The sequence below is a fragment of the Mercenaria mercenaria genome, chromosome 9 (genome assembly GCF_021730395.1).
Source record: "Mercenaria mercenaria strain notata chromosome 9, MADL_Memer_1, whole genome shotgun sequence".
NCBI classification, from domain to species: Eukaryota; Metazoa; Mollusca; class Bivalvia; order Venerida; family Veneridae; genus Mercenaria; species Mercenaria mercenaria.
Window position 1 is genome coordinate 77211271 of NC_069369.1, and position 25631 is coordinate 77236901.

Consider the following 25631-nt stretch of genomic DNA (forward strand, 5'->3'; position numbering starts at 1 on the left):
CTAGTTGCTCTGGCTAAATTCCCAAAAATATATTAGGCAGTAGATGTATTTTCATTTGTAACTTATTTGTGTTAAAGCATGAAAATAGTATTAGGTAAAAGTTAATTTGCTGTGTTAATTAACGTATTTATCTTAATAAAAAACATAACGTATGATGGACGCTACGATCTATTTAACAATATCAACCGATTCTGATAAATAAACTACGTAAAACAATAGCAGACTCGGTTTGACTGAGTCTGTTGAAATTTCAAACACTCCATCCCCGAGAAACGGCTTAAGTGGAACTTCGGTAAGAATTAAGATTGAACTGACTGTTCCAAAAGGGCAAGCAATAACAGCAACCCTGAGTCCATGCACAGAATATATATTCTTCGCAGTATTCTAGTATGATGATTGCTACGATACAATATGTCAAAAGGGTTTAAAAACTTAAGACTGGATGAAAAAAACAAAAACATTTGGAACGAGTTCCTGACACCTAACCACTTTTGATAACTATAACATAGTATGACTAAAGAACAAGCATAACGCTGTTTTAACATAAATAAAATATCTACACTACACAATATACCACACATTATGTATTGTTGTCCATACACGAAAGTATGTATTTTTGTCAGTACTGGTACGCCTGTTTATACTGTGTACACGATAGTGTTAATGTTTTTTAAAGGTGCATACCACTCAATTTTCTATGTATATTGCACCATCTTTAGAGTATTTCGACAATTCTAAACTTTTAAACAGTAGGAGTTATGTCACATCTTTGGGAAAGGTTTAAATGTTTAAATGTATTTAGAGGAATGTTAGAAAAATAAAATTGGACAGACACAAAAGGCCAGAGGTTAAGCAATGACGTTGAAACGTTTAGTAATGACGTTGAACGCAAAATACATGTCCCATCTGCCTCTAGTTTATGTTCTTCCAACAATTCTGTTGGTATTTGATGAATTCGTTATGTGAAAAACAAAAAAAAACAAAAAAAAACTTGTTAGCTTTTCAGACTCGGAGCTAACACACCTACTTGTAAAACAAACATTTGAAATTAGTTTGCCTGTTCCTACATGTGTTGATTTTTTCTTTTGCTATAAAATGCCAATATATGAACTGCACAATGGCTTCTCTATGTTCTATATTAAATTAGTACTGCAATGATAAAATAACGTCATATAAAAAGACTCCAGACAAAGGACAAATGCTTTTATAACACGAACAGTATCAGACTGTTTGTTAAAGCCAAAAGACCGCAGAGGTCAGGTAGTGACAAGTTTGACTGTATATATAATTGTCTGTATTCGAATCCTGATCCAGGCAGTGGTATTTCTGAAATGTTCAAGAGTGTCTCCCTCCTAACCAAGAGGCCAATGTTTGCTTTTCCCAGAAAATACAACTTCAAAATTCGCCACATATAATGGACGTTAAAGAACCAGAACTTAAAACTCAATAATTCGATTTGACAATGAATAAAAAGGTCATTTAAGCGAAAGTGATGTTTACCTTTATAGTTATATACAACTCTTACACATAAATTGTAAATTGATTTAATGAAAACGTACAATCACTGTTATTGAATGTAACATGACTGGGTGTATTTTATCTTTATTAGTCCCCTACGGGTTGAAAACCAGTTTCGGGGACTATAGAAATACGCTTTTCCGTCCGTCCATCATTCCGTCGTTCTGTCATTCCGTCATTCCGTCCGTCTTTCCGTCCTTCCGCAATTTCGTGTCCGGTCCATAACTCTGTCATCCATGAAGGGACTTTAATATTACTTGGCAAAAATGTTTTCCATGATGAGACATGTCATGCGCAAAACACGGACCCCTAGAGCTTAAAGTAAAAGGTCACAATTGGAGGTCAAAGGTCAACAGGGTCTTTTTCCTGTCCGGTCCATAACTCTGCTATCCATGAAGGGATTATAATATTACTTGGCGCAAATATACCTCATAATCAGGCAATGTGTCATGCACAAATTTCAGACCCCTAGCTCAAAGGTCAAGGTCAAATCTGTTTCATGTCCGGTCCATACCTCTGTCATCCATGAAGGTATTTTAATATTATTCGGCACAAATGTTCCCCATGGTGAGATGACGTGTCATGCGCAAAACCCGGAACCCTAGCTCAACGGTCAATGTCACAATTGGGGGTCAAAGGACAATAGGGGTTTTCCCTGTCCGGTCCAGAACTCTGTCATCCATGAAGGGATTTTAATATTACTTGGTTGAATATTCCCTATGATGAGACGACGTGTCATGCGCAACACCCAGAACCCTAGCTTAAAGGTCAAGGTCACAGGTCAATGGGACATTTTTACTGTCAGGTGTATACCTTTGTCATGCAAAACAGGATTTGAATATCATTTGCCACAAATGTTCACCACTATGAGACAGAGTGTCATAGGCAAGAACCTGGTCACTAGATGGAAGGTCAAGGTCACACATAGAGGCCAAAGATCAGACACAAGAATGACTTTGTCTGGAACACTTCTTCTTCATGCATGGAGGGATTTTGATGTAAACTGGAGTAAATATTCGCTACCATGACACTGATTGCTGTGCCCAAGAACCAGGTCCCTAGGCCTAAGGTCAAGGTCACACTTAAGAGGTCAAATGCCAAATTTAAGAATGACTTTGTTCGGAGCATTTCTTCTTTATGCATGAAAGGATTTTGATGTAACTTGGCACAAATGTTCACTACCATGAGGCACTCTTGTTTTTAGAATTATGTCCGTTTGTTTTACTATAAATAGCTTATATTGTAACTTAATTATTACAGGCCATAGGGAAAAATTGAGACCAGTTTTCTGTGGTACAACATGCATGTTACATCCAATTTTAGGTGTATTTTAACCTATCTCTACCTGCTAAACAGTTTTGTGTGGACTTATGTAGAATTTATTTTTACTATAAATAATTTATATGATACCTTTTGATAATCGGCCAAAAATGCTTTATGAAAATAACTATAGGTTTTTATATATAGAAATTTTAATCCAAGTGTTTTGTTAAAACATATTGTAGATATAGTACGATATTGTTTATACATTATTGACAGTTATTATTTCATTATGTTATACTGCAGTAGAGAAAATTAGGTGGTTTCCAGTAGGGGACTTTGTATTGTACTTCATTCACTTGTTCAATCTATCTTGTTAGCAAAATCTCAATCAAACAAGTTTTAATCTTTGTTAGTTGCATAACTTGAAGCAGTTTTTTTAATGGGATTTAAATTTTCAATAAATATGTTAATTTATGAAGTAATTTGAACTGAATGCATTTTGCGTGCGTTTTTGATGCATTCGTGAAAAATAAAATGGCATAAATAAGTTCAGGTAACCACTTTCTTGCAAATGAAACGCAGCAATCACAAATGCCCTCATAAATATTCATGACATAAACATATGAACATACTTTATAACAGACGACAGAACTTGTATTTTTGTATATCAAAAAGAAATAATCAATGTTCAAATTAGTTTAATCATCTTACATTTATGTAAATCATGAATAGATAAGTTTTGCTGACAAACGGTAACAAAATTAACCAATCCAGTCTCTTTACCTTTAGCCTGCTGGCGGTAATTGACTTTGCCTTTACGGTCAGTGCAGACAAAGACCAGCCTGCGCATCTGTGCACGCTGATCATGGTCTGCCCTGTTAGCTATTCAGTCAGTATTTTCTCATTGAATGATGGACCAGTTCATTTTAGAAATTTAGCAGGGTAAAGGTTAAGGTTATAACAAGGGTAAACGTATACTCGTTACTTAGGATGTTATAAGCTCTGTGTGCAATCACCGGAGCATGGCTGAAACCGCATTTTTTATCAAGAATCCATAATTAACTTATTTTCAGTATGGGTTCACTCACTTCCTTAACCGACACAGTTGTTTATCATTTTCTTGATACGAATATTAATGTCTGACTATATAAACTGCAAGTTGTAAGTAATGGAGGTCAGAATATCTTGATGGACACATCCCCTTTTCCTTCCTATATCTATTGTAGAGTCATATTGTCCTGTTAGACAGACATGTGCGCAAAAGATTTCCGCAGACAAGTACTAGTATATGTCAGTCTGAGTTTTCAAAACCAAAATGAAATAATAAACAGTTAAAAGTCGTATAAACAAATACAAAAAGTGGAGACTCTACATCATAACTGAAAATGCTGACGGCGCGATTTGATTGAGCCTTTTTCATAGACTGTAGTGGAAATGCAGTTCCCGCCCTTTATTCCCGGGTTGAGCAGAACTCAACATTTATAGATATGGCAAACACAAAAATACAATTTTGAGATATTCGTAAATGTATGCATGGAACCTTCAATGATACAAAGAGTGCAATTCCATTAAAAGCGGCGTATGTTCCCCAGTCAAAAAAATAAATTTGTCCCTAATAAGAAAACATTGGGCAGAATAAAACAAAGCCGTATATTGAGTGCGGTTCTGACGATTTTGAGCTAGTAAAAGACAGGAATTGCTAACAGACATCAAATTCAATAGCAATATAACAAATTCATTCATCAATTTTATGTCTCGAAACAGAAAAACACGTTTACGTATTTCAAATTTATAAAATGTCCCGTACGAACAGTTATATATATATATATATATATATATATATATATATTTAACAAATAATCAAGGCCTTCGCGTTGTTTATCGTCTAATTTACCACGGTTCAGAGTTCAGATGCGTAGAAATTGAACCACGAGGGCGTTAGCATCTGAACGATGAAGCATCTGAACGATGAACCGTGGTAAATTAGACGATAAATCACAAGAAGGCCTCGATTGTTTTCATTCTGACATGCACGTTGATATATTGCAATAAATATTATGCTGGAATTCATTTACGCGAGGAGTAATGTATCGGACGTCAGGCGGCTACATGACGTCAAAAGTGACGTCATAATGCTCTCTTACCGGTCCGTGCGTCAACCATTGTTTATCGCAGGATATATTGCGTTTGATTTTCTTCTTTGTTTAACTGGAAACCAATTCGAGCCATGTTAGAAATATATATATACGTACGTTTGACACGTCAAAGGATTTAACACATGAATGACAAGTCTACCACTGAATTCATAGAAGGGGGCAGAATGACACTCAATGACACCTTCTTACAAATCAAACTTTTTAACATACCTATACCATTTTCACAATATGCAATGACAATATAGAGGTGAATTACGGGTAATTTGTAAATTCTTAAAACGTCAACATATACCAACAGATCATGAAAGAAAGAAAAAAAGGTGATAATTTTACATGCAGTTTTTTGATGAAACACATTTAGTACGTGTCAGTGCGTTTATGAAAAGTGACGTGGTAATATAATAAAAGGATTAGAAACGGGCCTAAGAGTTCCAAAGTAATATTGATATACTTATAGCGATAGAAAGCAGAGAAAACTATCCGCGCAATTGAAATTTAAACTTATTATGTACGCAGTTTCATGGATTGCTGATATTGTCACATAACAGATCAAGATACAATCATGTGCATAGGATGCCCCTTGACGTTGGCTGCTATGACAGCAAGTGAACGCTCGGTTACAGAAACTGGATTATACTGGCAACGTCCGGTGAATTGGACATGATATGACGTTTTGGCGAAAGTAAATAAGAACGACCAGTTCACGAAGACAATATACCTTACTCATTTCCTCTTAACTGTGAAGCTTCCTATGAAGACATGCTATCAAACAAATCAAGGGGGGAAACTCTGTTCCCTAACGTGACCATAACGTCACGTGCATTACGAACCTTACCAAAAATAATAACTCTAACTACAAATAACATTTCAGATTATTATTTGATAATCGTCATATACGAAGCACTTGCGAGGCGCTACATGAAAAATACACAATTTTAACCATATTATTACAACAATTCATAATATTCAATACATTTATACATATAAATATATGTTTGGCATTAAACATATGCCTAATAACAACATGAAAGCTTATTTCTCTCATAATGTAACTTGTATATATCGATTTACTAATCATTAGTTCATCTATCCTTACTTCACACTGCCAATAACGTCAAAACATTACTTAAATATAAAATTTAACGTGTGAACAGTTACGCCTCGCAAAGCTGAATGACCACTTTTCATAAATTATTACCGTTAATCAATGCGCTATGTATTATAGCGCATAATCAACTGTCCGTGACTATCTTACACATAAGGGAAAATAGTTTTCTTTTAATTCGTAAACTCAAACTCAGAAAACTATATTTCTTACATGGTCAAGGGGGAAAATTCTACGAAATGGCAAAGCTTTAAGGTCGTGTGCTTAATGATAAATATTTTAGGTTTGGTTATTCTAACTTAAACACTTTTTGAATCATAAGCATTTTCAATTTCGGACGGACGGACAGAGGCACGCATGGACGAGTCCACGTACGGACGAACATTTTGACTGACAACGTCAAAACAATATCCCTTCGGCTTCGGTAGAGTATAACAAGACAAATCTTACCATTATAATATGCATGTATTATCGTCTGCACATAATGTGACATTTATTTAAATGTTGAGATGCCCCCTTTAAAATATCGATCGTCCTAGGATAGCACAGTCCACTTCGTCTAAATTCGCAAATGTCTAATATAAGGATCTTATATGGCAGCATGTGTAAGATAGGGTTTTCTTAAACTTGAGGGACAGCGTTAGATGGAGTTCCCCCCCCCCCCCCGCCCCACCCCTGTCCCGAGGATTATAAAAAAAATACATCTGCCTTACTCCAGTTTAGTGACTTTCTAATGCAACTAAGTTTGTCAAATCGAAGCGCAGCGTAGTGAAGGCAAACTTATTGCATTAGAATGTCAATAAGTGGATCTATAACCGGCTTATAGTTAAAAGCCGCTTTTCGTCAATCAGCAACATCTCCGTCTCACATATGGAACCCTTCTTCGAAATTACCTTAAATCAATAGAAAGATATGCTTTTAATTTGCACATTTGTACATATTAACTTTTTACCACATATTATTAAAAGTTCGGTTTCTGTTTTATTTTTCACAGACTTACTGCCATTTGAGTTTTCAAAAGTACTATACTATAGTACTATAGTTCTTGTACAGAGTATTTCTCAGCAACCACTGGTTAGAATTCAGCATATCTTGGTCAGGATCCATGCTGTTTGCTTTCAAAGCCTATTGCAATTAGGGAAACTGTTAGCGGATGCGCAGGCTGGTCTGGATCCATGCTGGTCGCAAACAAACTATGTTGGTTTTCTCAAAGTTTTTTTTTCAAGGTAAATATATCACCTTCTAAGTTTAAATCAATACGATGTATATATGAAAACTAACACAAAAAATTATCTATTATCTATCATTAAGCGATAAATAAACGAAATGCTCTATAATGTTTTCTTTCTTTCATATTGTTTTGATTGATTATCTGGTTTTAAAAAAAATCAGTTAAAGACGGCTGTTGGAAAAGCAAACATTCTAAACGTTGCAACACAAGCTTTCTAATGGTATGTGAAATATACGATACACGTCTTTTATATGACGACGTCATGTATATCCCTTACTTTGCTAAATTTCTATGATGAACTTGTCCAACTTTCAAGTTGGACAGTAACATTGTTAAAAGGGGTGCTTACCAAAAATATACTGAATACAATGCGAACAGTGTAGATCTTGATCATACTGCATGGATCTGCAGGCTGATCAAGATCTACACTGGTTGCAGATCAATCGTATCCAGTATGTTAAGTGATATTGCCATATTACGTCAACTAAGTAGATATAGCGCCATCAAATACTTTGGTGCAAATGAAATCGAACAAACAATAAATAAAATTTACTTTTAAAAAGAAAGGCTTGTCTGGTTTTGTAATCAAGTGACTATATCAAAGACTGCAAGTATCGCATAAAACAACGTCCACTTGTTCTGTTCGTAGTACAAATGAAGGGTTTTCTTTGTTACTATTTAAATCCAACGGAACCGGAAGTAGTCGACTTCTCTGTCTCTTTCGCAAATATGACTAAGCGGTGAAAACATGTATACCAGATACCCCTTTAAACACTAATGGTTCAGCCACAACGCAAATTTTCCTCTGAGATACTGATTTGGAAGATTACATAATTTCGTTGGTGTGGACAGGTATAAATGTCCATAAATTCTTTAAATAAGTAATTAAAAATAACTAAAATATGTAATGCCAGAAATTAAATGATTTTCATTTTCAACAAAATCTAAATATATTTAATTGATTTCTATTTTGTTATCATATTATTGATCGTGAAACGCCCTCGAATTAATGTATACTGTCGTGAAACGCAAACACCCGTTGGATCTAAGCATGTAGGTGTGACCAATCGGTAGTCTCCTTACAACCTGCCGCTGGGTTATACTGTGCATCTCGGCTTCTTGTAGTAGAGACTAGACTACATTTTGGGAGGCAAAATCACCGAAAACAAAATATAGCTCTAAGCCAAAAATGTTCATAGTTCTTCAGTTTTTTTTTTCTAATTGATACAACACCCACTTATCCCTTTCAAACCTATCATACGGTCGCTTCTATGCTAATACCGTGAACGAAAACATCACCACACATTATTTACATCATTCAATATCACTTATAAAATTCATGAATAATTATCACGCACCAGTTACGTTTCTTTCGCAAAAACATATACACCTTAATTTGAACAGGTGTATATTGAAATCCAAATATATCTTTACTGCTTTATAAAATTGTGTCACTTTACTGTAGGTTTCGTATGAAATTTTATTTATCACATGTCATGTTATAACTTAAATTTGATAGTGTAATATTTATTTGTCTAAAAGAGGTTGATCTATATACAAAAAGAAAGAAAAAAATGTTGATGTTTCAACAGGAAAAGCTTAAATATGATAAAAATAATATTACATTTATGCCTTCCGCATATAATTTATTAAACTTTTGGAATAGAATTAATGAAATGCACGACAAAGCCTCGCATTTAATTATTTTATTAATAAATTCAATATAAAAAAGGCACTCATGCAATATCCTCCATATGATATTATATTTAGTATATTTCTTACTTATCAAGATGGCCTCGTTATATAATAACAGCTGGTGTACTAAAGGCGTTTTGCTTTTTTAAATTTAGCATGCGACTGAAATAACTTCCTGTTTACAGAAGGGTATTTTTGTGATTAAACCTAAAACGCTTAAAACAAATCAAGCTTTAGATGTCATGTCATTAATTCCCGACAAAAAATATAAGATGTAAATATAAATCTAAATCTTGGCGAAAGCTATGACGATCCCGTCATTTCTTTGTATTTAAGCATACTTCCATTAAATACTTTTTATGTCAATGATCAAAATTGTGACATCAGACGCATTGTGAAAATAGTTCTGTAACTTTTCCTCTGCAAACCTTCATACACGACCATTGAAGTCCATTTTTATGAATCATGATTTCACGTCCGTCAAAAAGTTTCCGTAAAATGTCTTTGAAATGGTATATAATTTGAAGAGATCATTTTAACGTTAAAGTCGTTATTCACGTTAAAGTGATGTCAGAGTGACAAATAAGATGTTGAGTTGTGGAAAAAAAATGCGTCAATGTTCTCTCATGTAAAGCCCAAACGATAGAATTTGACCAAAAAAAAAAAATCTACAAAAAGTACACCTACGTATCATAAGATTGGGCGTTTTTATGTATCGCCTCTTTTTAAAGATAAACTCCACTAATTTTATTTTAGTATAATTAAATCAAAATTGCCTTTAAAACAACATTGGGCGAATATTTTTTTTCAGTATAGAACTCAAATTTTAATGTTTAGTTTATATTCAGTATATGATAATGCGACAAAATCGTCACCCCATTACCGATTCGCTGAATTACATTATTCTACCCCTAACCTCGATTTTCGTACATTTGTATGTCTCTTGATCAAGACAAACCCGTTTTAACCTATTTTAAAAAGAATTTATTCAAAAGAGTCCATTACAGCTATGCAATGATTTCTTTCAACGTTAAGATTGAAATGATATATTTCGCAAGTTAATGATTGAGACATGAAAACTCATTTTCCGATGCAAATGACATATACATATATAAATGCACGACATTTACAAAAATAAATAAGAAAAAAGACAAAATATAATGAAAATCTTTTATTTGAATTTTGATTTTAGAGAGTATCTTTAGTACAGAATTCCATCAAAAGCCGCTATTTCCGTGACGAATTAATCAAAAAATGGTTACATAAAGATCTTCTATTTTATGCATCTGAAAGTACTGAGAAAAACATATATAGGCCTATATTATACATATATGCCATAGTTATTTTTATTAGTTAATACTCTTCTTAAGAAAACTGATTCAAACGACAATCAGTCTTCAAAACGATAAAATAGTATTGGGCGATACAGATATAGACAACCTCCGCACAATACGAATAAGGGTAAAACGTAAGTAAAATAAGAAATATTCATTTTAACATTACACAGAACTCGGAAAAAATGCTTATCGCCGAAGTTAATACAACTTTAGAAAATTTAAGAAGCCCCTATGTAAAAATAACATTATGTTCGTATAAACACTATTAATTTATCTAACCTACAAATCTTTCGTTTCAGAAATATTTTGATTGTTTGGAGAATAGTCGGACACTCCGATTTCGAATAAAATATATCCCATCTGAATAACCGTTGGGAAACAGAATATATATGTTATACGGAGGCTGTTGCTCTGGAAAGGTTTATTTATTTAGAAGCTTGGTTAGATAGAAACACCATCCTTTGCAAAGAGGTTTTAGCTCTCCAGAGATGTGTGTAAAGAAAGGTTATCCTTGTATTCGTAGACACATGATAGAAACATATTCCATATAATTATAACGTTACTTCCTAACATTATGAACCTATCACAATTCACAAACCTGAGTAAATACCCTGCCAAAACTGTTAAATATGCCATGAAATAAAATAAAAAGAAAAGTTTTTTTTTATTTGTTTTGGGTTTAGCGCTGTTTCTATGTTACGGCGGGCAGTATAATCTCAACAAGTAACTTCCAGCTTCACCACATAAATAAGAGGTGATTTCTGACACGTGTCTTCTATCAAATCATCACGCCCTACCCGCGGGGATCGAACTCATGATTCATAGTTGTTTGCTCCCTGTACTGAGCTAAGCGGGTGGGGTAAATGAAAGAAAGAAAAAAAGCGGTTGTGATTGAGACTCGTTGTAACTCAACATCAGTTGAAGTTAAACATGTCTAAATCTATGCTGCCATAACACTATCGATATGTGCGACTCAAAAATCGTAACTTTGTACGGAGGACAGACGGCTCAAACTTGCAACCCCTGGTTTCGTATTTACTAAGTATATATGAGCCGTGCCATGAGAAAACCAACATAGTGGGTTTGCGACCAGCATGGATCCAGACCAGCCTGCGCATCCGCGCAGTCTGGTCAGGATCCATGCTGTTCGCTAACAGTTTCTCCAATTCCAATAGGCTTTAAAAGCGAACAGCATGGATCCTGACCAGACTGCGCGGATGCGCAGGCTGGTCTGGATCCATGCTGGTCGCATACCCACTATGTTGGTTTTCCCATGGCACGGCTCATATTATGTTTGTACGATTACGTGAAAATGTGTAAGGTTTCATTTTTCATTTTGATAAGCGTCAGGGATGTCAAAATTCAGAATGTTACAATTTTCAAACAATTTAGCAGTACACTTCTCGGAAGTTTATAAGAATACGCTCACGTTGGGATAGAAAGCGAAACCCCTCTCAAATCATAGTTACGGGACTCGAAGAAGTTATGATTTATTTCAGATAGCGCCTGTGGCATAAAAAGTCAAATAATGAAAAATAAACCCTGACCTGTAAAACCAAAGTCAGCCGTCACGGCGTGGAGCGGGTTATTAACCAGGTAAGCCCATGATAACTAATCTTTTGGTCAGATGTTACTAGGCTGGAGAAGTAAGAAACGAAATGATAAAATATATGACCTGGGGATGTGTGTGCTCGCGTGTATCCGTTTTATTAACACTCCCGACACTCAATCTTTTAAAAAACTTAATGTTTTTAGCGTTAAGACGTAAAAATGAAGCATTTTTGAATTATCCGTATCTATCGAAACTAACTTCGGCTTCAGTCTCCATTTCTTTTTATTCTCGTATTGGAATACGTCAGTGACATCATTTCCGTCAGCATACGTTTTCCCAAACAGCAGACGATTTCATAAAGAGAAGACGAGTTCGAAAAAAAATACAATCGAGTATTGAAATAAACGTCAAGAACTTCTAGTAATTCAAAAGATACACCCTTTTCAATGAAAATATTTTGAAATACTGCAGTTTTTTTTCGGTCAGGAAATGCGTAATGTTATAATTTTAGATTGAAATATTCAATTTATGTCTTATAAGTGCATGTTTACAGGTTTCCAAGTCGAATCATGACTAGCCATCTTAAAATAAACAAATCATGGTAACGTTACATAACGTTTATGCAGTGGTCAAATTCTAACGGTTATACTATAAAAAAAAACTTCCAAAGTCTTGTTCTAATTTGGCAAGAATTTTAACAAAATAATGATTCTTTTTACATATAAAAATCTGGCAAAAATTTAGGATAATTATTTATACTTGTTTTCAGTTGTCTATCTGGCATTGACAGAACCCGCTTTACAAAATAAATCTATGGCGACTGGGCTACTTAGACAAGATATCATAGCTTTTCAGTATCATTTATTAGCAATAATTTGACATGACAACATGCCTGGATGAAAAAAAAATGTGAATATGTCAACATCGCACTTTGACATGATTACATAGAATTTTACATAATAGCACACTTTTTTGACAAGTTAACACGACAATACTTTGACAACATAACATTGCTTTTATTTATTTATTTATTTATTTGGGTTTTATGGCGCACCAACACAGTATAGGCCAAACAGGACTATAACATTGCTTTTAAACATTAAAGCAAGCTCGTAGACAAAATCACACGGTACCTTAACAAGGTAACACATATTTGTTTACAAACAAGATCATATTTTGACATGATCACATGGCTAGTTAGCATGACAAAACACTGTTTGGTCAAGTTAACGTCACAGTTTGACATGGTAACATAGCTTTTTAAAATAAATAAATAAATAAATAAAAAATAAAAAAAAAACACACACAAAAAAAAAAACGCTGTTCGACAAGTTAGCACCACACATTGACAAGATAACATGGTTAGTTAACATATTAAGGCACTATTCCGATACGATAACGCCACACTGACATAAAAACAGAACATTTTAACCTAAAAAAGTAACACAATAAGACACTTTTCTGACAAATCAACATCGCGCTCTGACATGAAAATATCAAATGTCCCGATATAAGACAGCTGTGGCGTTCCATAAATAAAACCCTTTAAAATAGATTTCGTTTAGCATTAACTAAATCATCTTAAAGCATTGACAATTACAAGCTTTAAAATATTGACTTACACATATATTTTGATGCAATACGCCCTTTGAAACCTTTTTAAATTATGTTGACGTGTGCTTGATTGCGGTCTGTAATTTCAAAGGATCTTATTAAGAAGAAGAAGTTGACAGAAATTTGTCTCACCCAAAATTAGTGAATCACTGTGGTATATCGTGAGATTGGGTAGCAATTATAATACACAATAAACGTCATATTCTCATCTGAAGGGCGTACACTTATGAAAATTATGAATGGCAAGGTGGCAAAAAGGTAAACATTTTAAGTACACTAGTATTGGCAATTCGTATAAAGGGAAACATGATGTGAAATTAAAATAAATATAATTACACATCGAAAGTTGTTTGATACTTCGTTTAAACTTTTTTTTTCTAAAATCTTTATAACATATAATTTAAAAACATTCCATTAGAGTAACATCCTAAATGTACATACTGTTTACAGTAAAGACCAGCTGGCTATTTTATCTGAAAGAAATATTGCTGGCGTCATTTAGTTCTCGTTGTTTTCATATATGCTTATTTAACATAGAGTGAATCTCTACAGCATAATTCTAGAAATGTCAAAACATCAACTTGTTAAGAGTATTTTTCTATTTCATTTAAGTCACCTGTTTGACTATAAGACATTAATATTTTTCCCAACTAAAATGATAACAACAGCTGTTCGTATCAAACAGGACGTACGAAAATATTAGGGAAAAAAATGACAAAATATAAACCACATAAAATAATACATAAAAAATTAAATATGCTAAGTATGCTACATTTGAAACAATTAATAATTTCTTTTGTATTTATTCTCACCTCTTTCTATATAATCCTTTCAACTGCTATGAAATATTCTTGTTTATTTTCCCCTATAAACTGGTTTTTTTTTAGATCAGAATGCACAGTGTTTATCCCACACGTGTGAAACAAATACCTAAATATAACGCATATTGCGAAGTTGGTAATAGTATACTTTACTGACTTTAGTTTACGGTTAAATTCTTCCGTTTATATATCCACCCAACCCGATGTAATTTTGCCTTGTAAAAAGACTCTTCACGGTCGTTAATTGCGTATAAAGGATATAAAATGTAGACTGAAAATTACCCACTTTACATGAACGTATAAAACTTATTTATAGATTAAAAACACGTTTCTCTTTAGTTTGATTTTAATTTTTAATGTTTTTACATTCTTGCATACAGCAAACATCTATAAAAATTGACAACTAATTTGTTATTGATTTATTTTTTCTATGTTAGATAAGAATAATCTGAAATTATCACAACAAGAATCTCTCTCTCTTCCCCCCCCCCCCCCCTCCTCTCTTTTACTATAAAATATCTGATAAACATTTATTGAATGACTGGTCCGTTAATAGTCAAAATTATTGGTTTTAAACTTTTAATTTTAACTCGATTGTGGCATAGTGTTGGCTTCAAACCAGGAGGATTTAGACTAAATTATTAATTTTACGGCGTTAGATTTAACTTTCTGGCGCAAATTACGATGAGCCAGTCTAAAATGGCCCAATGCGCTTGGGCACAAATAAGTTTTGAAATCCTGTAAGACTTAAATAATTCCTCGTTTAAAATAAAGACATAACATAGTGTAATACTATTGTTGCAAATGTTGGAAACGGTTCAGTTATAACAAAAAAATATACTATTCTTTGTTCGCAGTATTCGAAGACATGCGTATTAACAGAATCACGTTAAAATGTTTTCCCTTCAATTAAATGAATTTATTGTTTAACTGGCGGGTTCGTTTGCCCCGTTTGGAAGATCTGCCGGAATAATAAGAGCTCTTCCGAGCTTCTGTGTCTTCCATCCGATAGTCGGAGATGTTAATCACGTGATCAAAACAAGGCGACAATTCGACATGTAAACCTTACAAACTGAGTAATAAATTAAAACAAATAAAATGTTTAGAATTTCTTTTTCAAATAGCACATTAACAATAAAAATCTCTAAAGAATACATTAAAAAAAAAAGAATGATATATTGTTTCACTTCCGGCAGACGTCCATTCGATTGGGATTTTCTTCTAAGCTTTGCTAGAGCTTCTCGGAAGCTATTCTCTTGGGGCAGTTGACTAACAAGCCTGTCAGGTGTGATTCTCGCAAAAATGGTAAGATGCTAATTTGGCATCTTTCACCAGGGCCAAGTACAGTGTACAATTATTGCAGTGGTAGCATTTGAACATTTTTAAATGAAATTCAGTAACTAGGAAATGCTTGGGCCTACATTCCTCTGATTGGCGGAGGTTGCTAAAAACCTGAAGATGACTTATTGATTTTGAGGTCATTAGGTCATGGTCACAGTGACTATGTCCCCTAATAGGTCACAGTGACCTGCAACAGGGAAACTGTTTATCGTCTAGCACAACCTATCATATAACCAGTGACATAGAAAACAACAGTCTCGACTTGAAATATTACGTATATTTAATTTCCAGTTATATTGAAAGTAGAAAACATCTTGAATTTTAGCTCACCTGTCAATTAGTGACAAGATTTAGCTTACCAAAAGGTTCCTTCTAGCGCATATCAAATACATGTATTCTTTTTAAAGGATCTGTTTTTAGTATCCTGTTACAAATGTTTAATAAAACAATAATGAAAAATGTGTTTTGTTAGTTTACGTGTATTCTTATCTATTTAAAAACATTTGAAGTTATTTCACACAAACATTTGTTTAACTTATAATAATATTAATCAAAAACCTTCTACCTAAATATTATATCAGTGGACAATAGATAATAAAGGCCGTCATTCTATCAAAATTTCGGGAGTCTTCCCTAGTGGCATAAATCGGAATTTTGCCGTATGTTAGCCTCTTTGTAAATTGAAAGTTTCACATAGCAACACATGGACAGAAAAGTGCTGCCAAACACCTTGCTTAATTGCATCGCATGATTGATACTTCCAGCTCCAGAACGAAATATAGCCGTCTTGGACCGTAGAATTTAAGTAGAAGAAAATGAAACCAAGCAGAATAATAGCAGACGATATTTTTGGGCGGGAGTCTATTTTTAGATGATGCTTACTCATTTAAATAATCTCGATTCTTCATTATGACAAGTTAGATTTAGGAGTTATATGATTTAGGCTATATTATTGTTTCTTGAAGACTTGTTATTACGTAGTTGCATTTCACTAAACTTTAGTATGAAGATTGACTTAAAGATGCGTAAATACACACTGGCAAAGAGGCTATTTGTAATGAATATGCATGACTCCAAGATGGCGGCGCCCTACTGGAATTCGGATGCCTTTGATGATACCCTTGTATCCATTACCTGCTCAGTCAAGTGTGACATGTTCACCATAAGTGTTCCTTCCCTTGAGAAGGAACAACAAGGTGGGCTTTTGTGATAGCATTTCGTCCGTCTTCCATCCGTAGTCCGTTCACAATTTCTTGTGAATACAATTTGCAATCAATTTTAATCACACTTGCAAACAACTTGTATTGGCGTAATATCTCGGTTCCTTTTGAAAACTTTTCAGATCCCATCGTGGTTCCAGAGTAATGGCCCCATAAAGACAAACATTTTCTATTTAGGTTACTGACCGTTCCAAGGCGGTGCCCCTATTTTCAACTGGTTTTTTGTCTGTCTTGTATTGTCTGTTGCGTATGTTTTCTTGTTTGTTGTAAGCGTTTTTCCTCCGCCCCACTCCCCCTATTGCCCTCTCCTTTCCCTTGCATTTACGCTACTTTTTGCATCCCTTCCCCTTTACGTTTAGTAAGTTTTCGTGGCTCCCCTTTGTTTTGGCAGCCGAATCCCAAGACGGTACTTGATTGTTTTTTCCTACTTGTGTGGGTGTGTTTGTATGCTTGTGAGTCTAAAACGGTGCCCTACTGTTTTCTTATGCGTTACTTGTTCGTTTCTCTATGTTATTCAGTTGATCGTAGTTGTGTGTTAATCTTTGTTACACGAGTGTGCGCTATTGTGGTTTACGTTGTAGTGCGACTGTTTTTAAAGAACATGACATTCCCTTGTATATTCGTCCTTGTTCAACTTTCCCATTCGGATTCCCCCCCCCCCCCCCCCCCCCCCCCCACCCCACCCAATTTCGCCTCTTACCATTTCCTTCTCCTCCATCAATATTTAGCATAAATTAATATGTACTTGTTGGATGTTTGAAGCAACCCATCTGAAATATGTTTCCATTACAGCTTCTTTTTGTTGTGGGTACTATGTAAATGCGTGGCTCTGGGACCGTGTTTTTGGTGCCATGTGCTTCCGAGAAATCTACCCTTACCTATTATCTTTTGTAAACACGATAAAGACAATATTTTGCTATGGATTTTTATCAAAATTACACACAACTTGTATTGGCATACTATATCGTTTCCTTTTGAAAACTGGCCAGATTTCCTCAGGAGTTCTAGAGTTATGGTCCAAAATTTCTATTTTGGATTTTGCAGCATATAGAAACTTCTTTTACGTTTTGATTTCATACAAACTTGCAAAATATCGTTAGCAACAATATATTTTGGATTCCATGATAAATAAGTCAGATCCAATCATAGGTTCCGGAGTAACCGCCCCTGATTGATCCCCGAAATAGTCAAGATTTGTTAATTTTTACACTGTGAACTCGATAGAAGTGACATTTTACATTCGATTTTAACCACTCTTGCAAACATCTTAAGTCACAATAAGATCTCGGTTCCTTTCGAAAACCGGCTAGATTCCGTCAAGGGTTCTAAAGTTACTGCGTCTGAATGGGGCTTAATTTTCTTCTTTGGCCCCTTCAGCCATATAGAGGTTTCATTTATGCTTTGATCAAATACAGACTTGTTTTGAATGTTTATCTTGATGATTTCTGGGCCAAATTTGAAAATCGGCCATGAAGTGTAAAAAAACTATGTCACCAGGTCAAGTCAAAGGAAAAAATTGTTAACACATTGGATACCACTTTATGACCCTATTTTCAATGAAACATGGTCAAAATGTTTATCTTGATGATTCCCATGGCAAGTTTGAAACTGGATTATATGGGCTGAAAATCTAGGTCACCCGGTCAAATCAAAAGAAAAGCTTTCTAACACTCTTAAGGCCACATTTATGACCCTATCTTTATGAAACTTGGTCAGAATCTTTATCATTCCTAGGTAAAGTTCCACAAATTGGGCCATGTGGGATCAAAAACTAGGCCAACCACTCAAAACAAAGGAAAAGTTTGTTAACTCTCTAGAGGCCATATGTTTATCTTGTTGATTCGCATGCCAAGTTCGAAACTTGGTCATGTGGGGTCAGAAACTAGGTCACCACTCAATTCAAAAGCAAAGCTGATAAACACTGTAGAGGTCATATTTATAGCCCTATCTTCATGTTACTTGGTCAGAATATTTATCATGATGATTCCAAGACCAAGTGTAACAGATGAGCGATATAGAGTCATCCTCTTGTTATTCGCATAACTGATCCACTGGATCTGTCCGTCTTATTTAATTCTCTGCAAACGTTTTAGACAGTGGCCATCACTTTGAAAGTTGTCTCCCTTGGGGAAATATCATAAATTATACAAAATTTATAAAAATGACACGGTACAAATTGTTTAAAACTTGCAACACCGTGCGAAACAAGGTCAACGTTAAGACTGTACCAATAGAATGCCATTTTTAAAGAATACTGTTAGGGGTCTAATACATCAAGTGTCCTTGTTTTTACGCATTTAATTTTGTTTTACTTCAATGGAGAAGGCAAACTTGAGAACATTTTATCATAAAATTTATTCAAGTTCTAAATATATGTACTTTTAACGAGTGTACATATTGTGAAACATGTTAACGTCAAGTCACTCGAAACATTAAACAACAATATTAATAAGTTGCTTTATTCCAACCGAACTTATAGCAGATACATTTCTGTTCAAAACGATATTAATTAAACATTGAAGTTAGGGTAGCCTGGGAAGTCGTTGATAATATTCGTGCTTTGTCAGAAGAAATCATACCTAATATCTATGCATTAAAGATCCCATTTAATTAGCGCTAATAAGTGTTAATTGGCATTCATCGAGTTTCTGATATTGCAGGTAGGAAAAAGTTAGAAATTGTCAGACTGGATTCCCAGGCCAAAGTTAGGGTAGAAGTGTATGTAGTTATATCACTTTTTCACATTACAGCTGTAGCTTAGATTCAATATTTGTTTGTTTGTGTCATGTTGCGGACAATCATCGAATTCCTGTGTAATGTAGCGGGGGAAATTTGGCTTATAAAGAACGCTAAACATGTTGGTCTGAAAGATATGTGTATTCATATCATTATGAAATAAACAAAATCAGTGAAAGCTTGTGCAAAATACTTTACAGTTCTACGATTTCTTGTGGTTATCATTTTCTCCAGCGCTTCATAACCATTTAAAGGTTCGGTGTGGGGCAGATATAAAAAGTCATACAACTAATCTGCAAAATGAGTTAAATATATTATGAGACATTGACAAACACACACTGATTTAAATTGAATAATCAAGTTAACTAAATATCAGGTTTCTTGTCACTGAATGAACATTGATAGTTGACAGTTCTAAGTTTGGCCGAATTTCAGTGCCTCAGGTTTTTAGCCACAATTGTCTATAAGAAATCAAGAAACTCGATGATAGCATTAATTAATCTGATAATAACTGCTCTTTTGTGCTAATCCTACAAATGTGGCAGTGAAACAAAAGAAACGACAATGTTTGATAAATATTTACTTTTTACAAAACAATGCTTGTTTACAGCTAATCTAAAATATATTAGTAACATGTGACGACGTTTTAATACTGTACAATTAATCGTCATACAAGTCTAACGCATGAAAATACTATGAATTGTATATAATGTGATACTATAAATATCAATATTAAAACTTACAAGATAAAAATAAATATTCATAATATACACTTATGATTCGATATTTCGAACTTTCTTATCTCGAAATTCCGGCTATATCGAAGATATATTCAAGTCCGACTCATCTGCACAACCTATCATTTTAAGTAGAATTTCAGTTTTCTCGAACTAACTCGCTCAAATGGTTTGGAATTCTAAAAGAACTTTGTAACATTTGGCACTGTAAGATGTGATTTCACATTCACAAAAAATTAGAAACTGCCTCCGCAAACAAAATACCTATCTACATTGTAATCAAACAGAACAAAGACAAAACTTAATGACTAAGTGTGAAACAATTTCAAGTTGTCGTGAATAAAACAAATGTATTAGAACATTCGTGTAATGTCTTATTTCTGTTTGATTTTATTTTGTTTTTACGGCGCACGAACAAAGTACATATTTAAATATTTGATTACAAATCTTATTTACATCAAATTAGAATATGAGGTATGGAATCAAAACTTTCATGACTGCCATGCTCGAATCCTCTCACTCGCCTTTTACGATCAAGCAACTTGAAGGATAAATCAGTATTTCCATTCCTCATGTATGCATCAACTCTCCCAATAGGCTCATTTCTGTTTGTAACGCCAACTCGGAAAATCGAAGATATTTTAAAGGTCAACGTTCAAAGATGATAGAAACATGTATAACGCATATTTACCATATGTATATGAATGCTCATTCAAACAATTCCATGCAAACTGAAATAGCTGTAAATTTTGTGAGGAAAGACAAGTACTTTGTGAGGAAAGATATGTACGAGCATTATATGTAAATATTATTTTTTACAAATCGAACAATTTCTTTATATATCTCAATACAAACATCCCGCATTTACAATTCATGTACCCAATTTTGTAATACGTTTTATCATACTATGATGTCAGTCAGTATATGTCATAACTAGGAGTAATGCAATACCAACAAAAGCACACAGTAATATCTGTAAGTTAACAATGAACAAGTTTAACTATTTGGAAAGAAAATCATAGAAACACAGTGAGGATAATATATTTTTCTAAGTATATTTTGTCTGAATTTTTTTGAACAAGAGCGCCGCCAAGCGGGGCAATATATGCCCGAAGGGTTACATCAGAGGATGGGGGCAAAATTTAAAGAACTTGACTGTTGAAGCCCAAAGGACAGGAACAACACAAAATAAGAAATTCCAAAAAAACAACAACATTAAGTCCACAAAAAAATTCTTACCAGTTAAAGTTATGTCAAAATACATCTAAAAATTGGTTGTACCATCCATGTTGTACCACAGAAAAGTGGTCTCGGTTTTTCCCTACGGCCAATAATAAAAAAGTTTCAAAATAAGCTATTTATAGTAACAAAAAGGGAAGTAATTCAAAAACAAACATTTTTGTAAGAGAACAAAAAAGGATCTGCAAAATAAAAACGAGCACTGCAATGCAGAGCAATATACACAAAGCAAAGTCATATATGACATTTGACCCCTAAGTGTGACCTTGACCTTGAAGCGAGTCAACCAAAACATGCGCTCTGCACGTCACCTCAGTGTGGTGAACATTTGTGCCAAGTTTCTTTGAAATCATTCAAGCAGTTCAAAAGGTACACAGCGGACACGAAACACACTCATATGACCTTTCACTCCTAAGTGTGACCTTGACCTTGAAGCTAGTCATCCGAAATAAGCGCTCTACACGTCATCTCAGTGTGGTGAACATTTGTGCCAAGTTTCTTTGAAATCCTTTGAGCAGTTCAAGAGTTACAGAGCGGACACGAAACACACTCATATGACCTTTGACCCCTAAGTGTGACCTTGACCTTGAAATGACACATCCAAAACATGCGCTCTGCACGTCGTCTTGGTGTAGTGAATATTTGTGTCAAGTTTCTTTGAAATCCTTCAAGGGGTTCAAGAGTTACAGAGCGGACACGAAATTGCTGACGAACGGACGGACGGACGTTCACCGGGACCATAACATAATACGTCCCTTCGGGCGTATAAAAAAATTATGCAAATACTTCGAACACCATTCCATATGAACTGATTATTACTTTTTAGCCAATAAAATATTACTGCACCAAGAGAATTTCACTTGCAATAACTTTCTTTTCCCCAACAATGAATATATCAAGAGTAACAAAACATCCCAAGCACAGACAGAGAACAATGCATAGACTGTGAATCATGCATTGCACAGGTCCACAGTAATAAGAGACTTTAGCCGAATAAATATAGCAGACGGGTTGCTTAAAAAAATCCAACAATAAGTACATCTTATCAAATTGAAAACAAAAATTGGTAAGGGGTAGATTGAAAGTAAAGGGTATCACAGGAAGTAGGAAAAAGCAATGATTATGGCGATCCATCTGTAGATTATTTTGTTATATAAAAATGTATGAACTGTAAAACAATTAAAAAGCAATAGTTGTTTTGCATGTGCACTACCGCAATGAAGTGATCGACATTTGTGTGGTTTCTGGAAGATCCATCAATAGGTTACTTAGAGTCATAAATCCCTATTTTGTACCAAAAAAGGAAAACATTCTACTTTTACTAAGTCAAGGGGTATGATAATATATGTGAACAAAGGTCATGAGTTAACAAATTCTTGTGTGATGTCTTGTGATTGTAGCTAACATACCTTTCGAATAACAAGCATTTTCGCTTTCGAACATATTCAAGGGCTCATGGACGCACGGATGGACGACGGACAACGCCAAATATATATTCCTATACTTTTAGTGGGGGATGATAAAATATTGGTTACAAATACAACAGTGTATTGAAACTAAAGGAGCATTTATGAATTGCAGATGAGCCATGAGCATTACCAGTACTTAATGTCAAGATGATCTGCGCGAAATGATGAATTCTGTATTTCTAAGCATGCAGTTGCTGTCCTGAAAATAGACAATTTCAGTAAAACCAACGTAATAGGTGAGTATATAGAATTTACATGAATAATGTCTCATTATAATGCGTTTTCATATCCTGCTATTAAGCAAGTACGATGCCTGAAACAGACCTATCAGTAATATTATCCCTACTGGCAAAAACATTTCAGACCTCAAAAATTAACTGCACAACTTGGGTGACAGTTTAGATATTTACTTTTAAAGGCACTGGCCTCCAGATCGTTTAACAACAGAAAAGAGGGATTTTTTCAGATACCTGAAATTAATACTATATTTCTTAAGAATGCTTTGAAACTTAATTACTGGCAGACTACACGTTACAGAAACACATGAGAATAAATTTCTAGACCACTTTTTACGGCGTTTACTATTACGCTTTACTCGAGTAATACTGTCTCGATTATGAATACCTATATTCAACGAGCATTAAAACACTCAATCCGCCATAGCGGTATTGGTAACGACAGTGTGTAAATTCTTTCTTGACATGGCGGCCCGGGTTTGATTCCCGACGCTGTCATCTTTTTTCAATGATTTGGCATTTTTGAAATAGTTAAGAAACAAAAACTATAATCCGAAAGAGAAATCATTTATAGCCAAAATCTGGAGGTCGATGCCTTTAAACTACTGTAATTGTAGTTTATACTGACGTATACCATAGACCTGGCATATCATAATAATGTCTATTGTAATAAATGTTGTTCTCATAGTTTGCATTTTCGTTAAAACGGTTCCTGTCGTAATGTCTGGTGTCAATTTTGAATCCGCTTTGTTTCATTCTGCCATGCCATGGACTTTCTTCCTTTATCCAGCTGCCTTTTTCGCGCAGACTGTATTTTCTAAAATGAACGTGTGCAAGTTATAAAAATTAATGATACATAAGAAGTGTAAAAACGATCTTCGGATAATTATTACACTGGAGTAATACTGTTTTGTAAACCTTTTGTCTTTTAATATCAAAATCAAAATAAACAATTGGATTTACAAGCTACTTGTAGGTATTTTCTTCCAAAGAAAATTTCGTAGACATTGGCAATTTTTTTAGAAGGCGATATCACCAAAGTTACCATTGACTGGATCTTGTATGCAGAACTTAGTTAGAATTGTAGTCGACAAAAGTGAGTTGCATCCCTATTTAAAACATAATATACGTATGATGTTACATTAAAAAGATATAATCAAGCAATTGTTCAATAGTAAAGTAGCCCCCATAACATATAAGCTAGTACCTGAAGTTCGAAAACAGAGTTGAAACTCTTTATCTCGATCTCTTGGAATTCGAGATATTTGGAGATAACCGAAATTGGACTTAGACTTATAAAGGTTTATAAGCTGTATTTAACTGACTTTGAAAATGATGCATATGTAAACTATTTGATCATGATTTCCACATGTTGCAAATCTCAGTCTCAAACAGAGTTATTCAAGAAACACTCTTCATACTGCTTCGTTAACAGATCTGTAGATTCAGAGGAGAAGGTTTTCAAAAATTCCCTAAAGCCATACAGGGGAAGTGGCAATCGTGTTTTTTTTAAAACGTCTTTTACAATTTAGTAATGGGTTGCCTAAAATTTATTTCTATGACTGAAAATCATTCAAATGAATTATTATTATTAAACATTTTTTATATGATTAGCATTGGTGAAAATCTTGTGTGACATATTTAAATAATCTTTTTAGATTGTCAAGAAAGAAACTTTTCTGCAAAGGCATCTAAAAATATGTCCCTGTGACAGCGAAACAAGTTTAAAAAGCTAATAAAACAGGACTACTGACCAGAACTAAAAATTCCCCTACTGAGAGAGGCATTTGTCACAGTTGCTGCCATAGGAACCAGATGTTTACATTGAAATAAAGAACCTGCATATTCTCTAAATAACAAACCATCTGCAAGACTTAGTTAAGTTTTTTCATACTTTTTATCACAAAATCAAATTATTTCTCATAGTTTTGAACAATTTGTTGTAACGCAACTAAATGTGTTGCCAAAGCAACAAAATAAAAGAATGTGCATCTTCTCCATACTTACATCTATGTATGTATTAAGTTTCATGAAAAATATCTGTTGTTATCATTTTTGTGACTGACAAACTGTGAGTCCCTACCGTTAAACATTGGTAGGGAACTAATATATGGCTGAGGAAGATCCTACATGCCTCTACAGGCATTATCTTTGGCATAAATAGAAACCTAGGTACAGCCATCCTCATTTCGCAACTTGTGGAAAGTCGGCTGGACAAGTTTCTCAAATAAAAACCATAGCAAGTCTTGTACTCGTAGCATGTGTAAATGTTGAGTTCTGCTCAACCCGGTGCAAGAGGGCGTGGAAGGTAGCATGTATTTCCACTACCGTCCATGAACAGGCTCAATCAAACCGAGCCTG

At 34.3% G+C, this 25631-nt stretch overlaps 1 protein-coding gene across 1 annotated transcript in view; it reads right to left on the reverse strand.

The window, feature by feature from the left end:
• Positions 1-19711: 19711 nt before the first annotated feature.
• The window catches only part of LOC123547536 (protein dachsous-like), a 128843-nt gene continuing 122923 nt past the window's right edge, over positions 19712-25631 (reverse strand). The window contains exon 41 of the mRNA XM_053551794.1: positions 19712-24087. Within this exon, the coding sequence (XP_053407769.1) occupies positions 23889-24087 (199 nt within the window). The 3' untranslated portion in view covers positions 19712-23888. The remainder of the gene's footprint in view (positions 24088-25631) is intronic.